The sequence below is a fragment of the Aegilops tauschii genome, chromosome 2, assembly GCF_002575655.3.
Source record: "Aegilops tauschii subsp. strangulata cultivar AL8/78 chromosome 2, Aet v6.0, whole genome shotgun sequence".
NCBI lineage: Eukaryota > Viridiplantae > Streptophyta > Magnoliopsida > Poales > Poaceae > Aegilops > Aegilops tauschii.
This window is the reverse complement of record NC_053036.3, coordinates 96,936,360-96,945,838: the sequence shown is the minus strand read 5'-3', so window position 1 is coordinate 96,945,838 and position 9,479 is coordinate 96,936,360. Positions and strand designations below refer to the sequence as shown.

The 9,479-nt window shown below is 47.4% G+C and overlaps 1 protein-coding gene across 1 annotated transcript; it reads left to right on the top strand.

Annotated features, from left to right (window-relative positions):
• The first annotated feature begins 7,199 nt into the window (after positions 1-7,199).
• Positions 7,200-8,973, top strand: LOC120967442 (uncharacterized). The gene is made up of 3 exons (XM_040393981.3): positions 7,200-8,135; positions 8,247-8,405; positions 8,611-8,973. Exon 1 carries the CDS (start codon positions 7,237-7,239, stop codon positions 8,059-8,061), a length of 825 nt encoding a protein of 274 aa, XP_040249915.1. The 5' UTR covers positions 7,200-7,236; the 3' UTR covers positions 8,062-8,135; positions 8,247-8,405; positions 8,611-8,973.
• Positions 8,974-9,479: the final 506 nt, after the last annotated feature.

The following is a 9,479-nucleotide window of genomic DNA, read 5'->3' as shown; positions in this document are numbered from 1 at the left end:
TGCCACGGGCTTAGCAAGAACCGTTCTTACCTACGCATCAAAACCACAACGATAGTTTGTCAAGTTGGTGCTATTTTAACCTTCGCAAGGACCGGGCGTAGCCACACTCGGTTCAACTAAAGTGAGAGAGACAGACACCCGCCAGTCACCTTTAAGCAACGAGTGCTCGCAACGGTGAAACCAGTCTCGCGTAAGCGTACGCGTAATGTCGGTCCGGGCTGCTTCATCTCACAATACCGCTGAACCAAAGTATGACATGCTGGTAAGCAGTATGACTTATATCGCCCACAACTCACTTGTGTTCTACTCGTGCATAACATCAACGCATAAAACCAGGCTCGGATGCCACTGTTGGGGAACGTAGTAATTTCAAAAAAAATCCTACGCACACGCAAGATCATGGTGATGCATAGCAACGGGAGGGGAGAGTGTTGTCCACGTACCCTCGTAGACCGAAAGCGGAAGCGTTAACACAACGCGGTTGATGTAGTCGTACGTCTTCACAATCCGACCGATCAAGTACCGAACGCACGGCACCTCCGAGTTCAGGACACGTTCAGCTCGATGACGTCCCTCGAACTCCGATCCGGCCGAGTGTTGAGGGAGAATTTTTTCAGCACGACGGCGTGGTGACGATGATGATGTTCTACCGACGCAGGGCTTCGCCTAAGCACCGCTACGATATTATCGAGGTGTAATATGGTGGAGGGGGCACCGCACACGGCTAAGAGATCAATGATCAATTGTTGTGTCTATGGGGTGCCCCCTGCCCCCGTATATAAAGGAGCAAGGGGGGAGGCGGCCGGCCTAGGAGGAGGGCGCGCCAAGGGGGGAGTCCTACTCCCACCGGGAGTAGGACTCCTCCTTTCCTTGTTGGAGTAGGAAAAGGGAAGGGAGAAGGAGAAAGAAGGAAGGGGGCGCCCCCTCCCTAGTCCAATTCGGACTAGACCAAGGGGAGGGGTGCGGCCACCCTTTGGGGCCTTTCTCTCCTTTCCCGTATGGCCCATTAAGGCCCAATACGAATTCCCGTAACTCTCCGGTACTCAGAAAAATACCCGAATCACTCGGAATCTTTCCCAAGTCCGAATATAGTCGTCCAATATATCGATCTTTACGTCTCGGCCATTTTGAGACTCCTCGTCATGTCCCCGATCTCATCCGGGACTCCGAACTCCTTCGGTACATCAAAACACATAAACTCATAATATAACCGTCATCGTAACGTTAAGCGTGCGGACCCTATGGGTTCGAGAACTATGTAGACATGACCGAGACACCTCTCCGGTCAATAACCAATAGCGGAACCTGGATGCTCATATTGGCTCCCACATATTCTACGAAGATCTTTATCGATCAGACCGCATAACAACATACGTTGTTCCTTTTGTCATCGGTATGTTACTTGCCCGAGATTCGATCGTCGGTATCTCAATACCTAGTTCAATCTCGTTACCGGCAAGTCTCTTTAGTCGTTCCGTAATACATCATCCCGCAACTAACTCATTAGTTACAATGCTTACAAGGCTTATAGTGATGTGTATTACTGATTGGGCCCAGAGATACCTCTCCGACAATCGGAGTGACAAATCCTAATCTCGAAATACGCCAACCCAACAAGTACCTTCGGAGACACCTGTAGAGCACCTTTATAATCACCCAGTTACGTTGTGACGTTTGGTAGCACACAAAGTGTTCCTCCGGTAAACGGGAGTTGCATAATCTCATAGTCATAGGAACATGTATAAGTCATGAAGAAAGCAATAGCAACATACTAAACGATCGAGTGCTAAGCTAACGGAATGGGTCAAGTCAATCACATCATTCTCCTAATGATGTGATCCCGTTAATCAAATGACAACTCATGTCTATGGCTAGGAAACATAACCATCTTTAATCAACGAGCTAGTCTAGTAGAGGCATACTAGTGACACTCTGTTTGTCTATGTATTCACACAAGTATTATGTTTCCGGTTAATACAATTCTAGCATGAATAATAAATATTTATCATGATATAAGGAAATAAATAATAACTTTATTATTGCCTCTAGGGCATATTTCCTTCAGAATTCAGAGAAGAACCAAATAATATTCATAGATAATCTTGTTCATAAATCCACAATTCATCGGATCTCGGCAAACACACCGCAAAAGAGTATTACATCGAATAGATCTCCAAGAACATCGAGGGGAACTTTGTATTGAGAATCAAAGAGAGAGAAGAAGCCATCTAGCTAATAACTATGGATCCGAAGGTCTGTGATAAACTACTCACGCTTCATCGGAGAGGCAATAGTGTTGATGTAGAAGTCCTCCGCGATCGATTCCCTCTCCGGCAGATCGCCGGAAAAAGCCCCAAGATGGGATCTCATGGGTACAGAAGGTTGCGGCGGTGGAAAACTGGTTTTGTGGCTCTCTGCGATGTTTCTAGGGTATAAGAGTATATATAGGCGAAAGAAGTACGTCGGTGGAGCTACGAGGGGCCCACGAGGGTGGGGGGCGCGCCTACCCCCTTGGGCGCGCCCTCCTGCCTCGTGGCCGCCTCGTGGAGTTCCAGACTTCGACTCTAAGTCTTCTGGATTGCTTTCGGTCCAAGAAAGATCATCACAAAGGTTTCATTCCGTTTGGACTCTGTTTGGTATTCCTTTTATGCGAAACTCTAAAATAGTCAAAAAAACAGAAACTGGCACTGGGCCTCCCGTTAATATGTTAGTCCCAAAAATAATATAAAAGTGCATATTAAAGCCCATTAGACATCCAAAACATATAATATAATATCATGGAACAATAAAAAAATATAGATACGTTGGAGACGTATCAGCGGTCTCCGTGGCGGCGGCCGGAGTCCGCCTCGGGGACGATGGCATCGGCGGCCTGGGCCGGCTGGGCTGGGCGCGGCCCAGTTCGTTCAACCCGAACTAAACTTTTTTTTAACAGACAACAAAAATAAAAATAAAACGACAAATAATAAAAATAATATATAGCATAGTATATACAAATTTTCAGAAAAAGATTTTCTAAAACATGAACATATTTTTAGCGGCAAATAAATTCCATACAAAATTAAATAAAGCAAACACTACTACTGACTCAATTAAAAACCAAATAAAAATATTTTAAACATACCAAAATAATTTCAAATTTATTTCTCTCCATTTTTCTACTGTAGGGAATCATTTTACCCTAATTTACATATATTTTATTTTTTGGGGAAAAATAATTTTAATAAAAACCAAATAACTCCTAATTGAAAGTGGGTTTCAAAATAACTACAAAAGGACTTTCAATTTGATTCTTTGAAACTTCCAACTCTCTTTCTTAGCATTTAAAAAGTCATTTTATCTTCTCTCATGAAACTCATTGAGTTGCATAAAGTTTCTGAATTTGAAATATTTCCAAATGAAATTCAAATATTTTCAAAACCCCTTTTTCATTTAATTAAATGGAAGGAGTCATATCATCTTCACTCTAGGGTTTTGTGATGAAATAAATTTGAATTCATGGAGACCATAAATGCAGGGTGAAAGTTTGGGAAAGTCATTTCATTCCCTCTCATTTAACTTTCAAAAAAGTTTCAAATTTCACTCAGTTTCACACAAGCAACCACACCACAATCAAACAAACAATCAAAACTATTTATTTAATATAACATTCCAAAATTTAGAATTTTGGGATGTTACATGCAGACAGCTCTATCTAGTCGCTCCTTGAGACTTCTCCTTCGCCAAGTAAACAGTTCGCCAGCACAGCCCATGTCTTCTAATTCGCGGTCAACCAATGCATCATGGAAATTTTGCATCATGTTCATGGGCCTCGGGGCTCCACCCTCTTTCTCGTGTGAGTATAGTATCTCGTTAAAATCGCCAACCACCATCTATGGTATATGGGCCTGCATATGAAGACTTTGCAGGTAGCTCCACGATAGATGTTTGTCCTCCCACTTTGGCTCGCCATAAAACCCTGTAAATCTCCATGCCTCTTCCGGGCCTGCACCAATAATTGCATCAATGAAATTCTTACTTTTGTTCAAGACCTGGACTGTTATCGTGTTGCACCAGAACATAAGCAACCCGCCACTAGCTCCTTCACTCTCCTACACTTCCACTCTATCCATCTCTATCTTTTTGCGTAGTTTTTCTGCCTTAGCTGCATTCAGGTGTGTCTCAGACAGAAAGATGACATTCGGCCCCCACTGCTTCTGGACGTCCAGAAGCGCTCTCTCTGCCGCGGTGCTGGCCATACCGCGACAGTTCCAACATATGATTTTCACTGCGCTCGGCGATCACCCTCGAGGGATGGCGCTTTTAGGATCACACTTTGGGGTAGAAGTACAGGGTGTTACTGAATTAGGATCGCTCTTCAGTTCAGCCCCTGTATTTGTACCAACAGACGACCAGAAACTATAAAACCAAACGTAATCAAACGATGTGGAGGGAGAAAAAACCGATCGCAACACCTTTTGCAAAGCAGACGGAGTTGCGTCGGGACTAATAACCAGCTTCGCTAGATGCGCGCTGGGACGAAAACTGTGCAGGCAACTGATCTTTCGAAAACTATCAGTAGCAGATCGCAAAACCGATTACAACACCCATGCGTGCTAGGCCAACTCATGCATGCAGCAGATCCTTCGAAAACCGATCACAACACCCATGCATGCTAGGCCAACTCTTCTCCTCTCACCAGGGCATCTGAGTTCACAGTCGAGAGGATCCCATGACCCCAGCGCGGGCAGTGGCCGGGTAGGCGGCCACTGCCGCCGCCGGCGGCCAAACCCTAGATCGCCTCTTAATTGCCTTTCAATCGCCTTAGCCAGAGAAAACGCTTCGAAATGCGTAAAACAGCCCATAGAACGAATTAGCTTGCCCCAGGAGTATCAATCGAGCGAACGATCATGTTCTTTTTCGTCGTTCTACATCCCTTGTTCCGGCGAACCATCGAGTTCCTCCACTGGCCCATGACGCTTGTTTGGGAAACTGGGTAGACCCAATTAGCTCATTTTTGGAGGAAATAAATGTCATTAATCATATACATAAAACGCAGAAAACACACACAAAAGAGCAAACCTTGCCATGCTATAATTTGTAAAACAAACAGAATTGGTCCCATGACAACTTTAAATAGAAAAAATGTTTTATCTAGAGAAGTCTAATAAATTTGCCATGGTCCAAACATGTTTTTTTTTGTAAAGACAAAAAATGTCATCCTCTTAATAAAAAGAATGTCATCCTCTTAATAATAAAAATGCCATATTATAAATAATAAAACTGTCATGTACAAAAACAAACTTGACTTGTGGACATTAGAAAAAAAATGCCATCCTCTTAATAATAAAAATTTCTTGTTACTAATAGTAAAACTGCCACGTGACAAAGTTCAAAAAACTATAAAAGTGCTATGTTAGTTTTTTTTAGAAAATTTCCATTTATCTACGAAAAAAGAGAGGATATTTTGCCATCTAGTAAAAAAGAAAAATAAGGAGGGGTCTCCAAGGTGGAGGCTCACATCGCTAGCCAGGGCGGTGGATAGTAGTGTTTTGAATAGGATAACGTTTGCTGGGTTTTGCATTACAGCGAACGAGATTGAGCCCCTCCAAAAATTGACAGGAGTACCAAATTTCTTCCAAATTATTGCCTCAAACTCTAGCCCAGGCTCAAACTTCAAATTAGAGAGGCCCATATGACCATTCAAGGTCGTATGGATGGTCGTATGACCTCCACACAACTCCAAATTAAAAGTTGGCTCTTCTGACGATATTCTTCACCTATTTTGTCACCAACTGTTCCCATGAGATCCTTGGCTTATAAAGAAGGATTTGGGAGAGGATAAGGCTCATCTAGAGCCCTTGGATGGAGGAGGATGATCTACATCAATGGAGGAGACCCGAGAAGGCCTCTTATATAAACATCTCCAACCCTAACGGCCACATCAAGCCATCATCATCCACCACAACTTCGGCAGCCGTCGGGAGGCTCTCCCCCTCGGGGAAGGCCTCTCCCTCCACAGCTCCACCACGCCGCGCAAGGAGGAGGAGGCGCCTTCACCATCACCACCGTCACCCGGCACCGGTCCTGGCTAGGACGTGCGTGCCGGTGTCCATGTCCATGTCCATCTCCCTCTACGTCTCCATCCTCACCTATAATCTATAAGTTTGAACATGTTGTTGACATCAATGAATCATTCCTCTTTGTGTCAATTCATCTATGTTTGAATGATTGATCCGGTTCTAGGTTGAGATATGATCTACTCCCTCCGTTCTGATTTACTCGTCGTTGTTTTAGTTCAAATTTGAACTAAACCACGATGAGTAAATCGGAACGGAGGGAGTAGTACGAAAAATTATTTTTTGTGGCATGCTAGTATTTCCTCACGTTGCACGTAATGTTGGGAGACGTCCTTTCTTGTGATCTTTTTATCAGCTGCACTAACATAGGTGTATGAATATGTATGCCTATGAATGTGGTGCTGCTACACAGTAAACAAGTCCAGTTCATGTTAATTAAGAAGGGATGGTGAAAGATACCATGTTGTGTAGTCATTCTGATGTCGTGCGTGTTGCTGGTTGTTTCTTGATAATAGTATCTCCTAAAATCCTTGGTTTTACTCTTCTTATTTCTTCCAGATTTTTTAAGCAGCTAAACAAGGGTTGGGTCAATTTGGTGATCATTCATTTTTTAGTGGGAGTGCAGTTTCCTGGTTCAGGGAAATTAAAATTCTATGGCAACAATTTTCATAGCCTGGTGTGCTTTGTTGGGAATGCTCATGATGCAGTAGATTTCTTTTAAGCTTCAGTGTTTTTCTTTTCTGTAGAGATCAGAATCTCTTCGCAAAACCCTTGTTTGATTTTCCTTTGCTGATCTCTTCCCAAAATGCATGTAGTAGTTGGCTGTAGAAATTTCCTGTGAACACTAGTGTCATCACTACTAGAGTCTGCAGCAAGTAAAAGTCTCTCCCCCTCTGCTTTTTCACGCTGCCATTGCATGTTCAAAGGGTCATAAAGATGAGACGCCCGGAATAGCAAAACTGCCACTGTCACTCCGATGCATCATCCATGGCCAGTTCCGGACTCGCCGTACCGGAGGAAGCTACGCGGAAGGCTCCGGCTAAAACACGGCTCGGCCTTGCCTTTGGGAACAGTAACGCGTTTCGTCTGCTCAGTCCTCCTGCGCTGCTACAAGCACCACCATCGCCAGTTGCCACCCATCCCATCCCACCAGCGCTTGCACGGACCGAGACCGGCAATGGCGAGCTCGGCGCCTCCCTTCCTCTTCCTCCTCCTCCTCGTCCTCGTCGCCGCTGCCGCGGCGGCCTCGGCCTCGGAGGAGCGCCCGCGCGTCACCCCCACCTTGGTCCAGTGCCACCCGCCGCAGGCGCAGGCAACCGCCAACGCCAGCAGCGCCAAGAAAGCCACGGCGTTCCGCGCCAACGCGCTCTCCCTCCTCGCCAAGCTCCCCGCCGCCGCCGCGCCCACGGGCTTCGCCTCCCTGCGCTCCGCCGGAGTGGTCGGACGCGACGTCGCGTTCGTCCGCGGGCTCTGCTTCGGGTACGCCACGCCGTCCCAGTGCCGCTCGTGCCTGGCCGCCGCGGCCAGGAAGCTCACCGACGCCTGCGGCGCCCGCGGCCGGCGCGCCGGCGTATGGACGGACGCCTGCTTCGCGTCCTACGCCGACGCGAACCCCTCCTCGCCCAACTACGACGGCTTCCGCGCGCGCGTCATCACCGGCGCCGACGCGCTCATCACCAGCACCTCCTACGAGCTGCAGAGCCTCGCCGACCTGGCGTGGCGCATGGGGCCGGTCGCAGCCACCAGCGCGAGGATGCAGGTGGCCGTGGACTGGACGGCCGCGGCGAGTGACTACAGGAAGAACAGCACGGTGCGCGTGCTGGCGCAGTGCGCGCGACCGCACGGCGGAGGAGTGCGCGTGGTGCGTCCAGTACTCGGCGCGGGTGGCGGAGACCTGCGAGTGGTCCTGGTGCCCCGGGCACTCGGCGCGGGCGGGGGAGACCTGCTGCTGGGGCCTCGACGCGTGGCGCGACGGCGTAGCGGGCGCCGTCGTCGGCTTTGACTGCTACCTGCGCTTCGACGTCGCCGTCGCCACCGCCATTGCGCCGGCGCGGGTGCCCCTGCTGAAAAGGCTCGGTGAGCAGAGCACATTGCACCCTCTCTTCCTCCTCTCCTTCTTCGCTAAGTACGTGGGACAGAGTCGTGGAAAGTATTTTGATCTGATCACGGTGGACACAATGGCTGCAGGGAAGTTGATGAACGACCACCCTTTCCTCACCGCGGTGTTCGGGATAGTCGGCGGCGGGCTGGCCGTGGCAGCTTTCTACGTGCTGATTGAGGGGATCTGCCGCTGGCTGGAGAGCAAGATCAGGCCCATCAACAACGCCCCAGTTGTGCCAGTAGCAGGTACGTACAATCTTCTCCACTCATCTGTGCCAGGGATTCAACGAAGGATGTTCTTTCTTTCTGTCGTGTTCAAATTCTAATTTAGCTGAGTGCATTTGCTGGATGTGCACTGCAAGAGATGGATGATCTGAACCTCCAACGTGTTATGCTCTGCTGAAATCTGAATACAGATGTAACCGCATCTGAATCGCTTGTCTCCTTGCAGTTGCAGGTCCAGCGGCCGTCCGGGCGGGAGTGGTGATGGACTGATGGTTTGATTTCAGCAACCGCTCGGCAATCGATCTGCACTGCAGCAACAGCATACTCCAGTAGGCCAAGTCTGTAAATAGTAAAGCATGCGTGCACTAAGCAGTAGCAGCAGCAGTACCGACTCTCGACTCTTGATGCTGCTGATCTTCGGAATCCAGACTTAATTCGTGCTTGCAGATCTCTTATATATAGAAGAGAAACATAAGTATTGAACCTTTAATCCTCGATCCACCGTTGATGCCCGTGTTATGATATATGGGAGTTATTCTCAGCTATGAAGTTATCATGAACTTATTATATTTTTTTCAAGAGTACGTCAACGGCATACCTTATCTTTATAGAAGATAGAAAGAATAATGTACAAGAGAGACACGAGCTAGATGTAAGCATCTGAGCTCGGCCAACACCCATTACACCCAAGCCACTATACTCTCTAAAGCTACTCTCTCACAAAATGGGTTAAACCACCAACCCTACACCGGCTAGTCTCCATTGTTGCACTTCTGTGAAGATTTCATCTGCCAATTCTCTCGGGGTTCTCTGTTGCTGTAACCTGTTAAATACACGCGCGTTCCGCTGCTTCCACAACTCCCATCCGACCAAGATGATGAAAATGTCGTATCCTCTTTTTAGGCCCTTAGGCATACCCATCCTAGTCTCGATCCACCAATCGAGGAAAGTATCATCAACTACCGGAGCCCGAATAGTCAGGTTTAGATCTTGAAAGCAGATGTGCCACACCTATCGTGCATACCCACATTTGACCAAGATGTGTTCGGCATTGTCTTCGTCCTGCAAACATGTGTAGCAAGCAGACAGTTGATC

Excerpts from the sequence above, each read along its gene's own strand:
- LOC120967442 (XM_040393981.3), top strand. The coding sequence starts at position 7,237 with ATGGCGAGCTCGGCGCCTCCCTTCCTCTTCCTCCTCCTCCTCGTCCTC.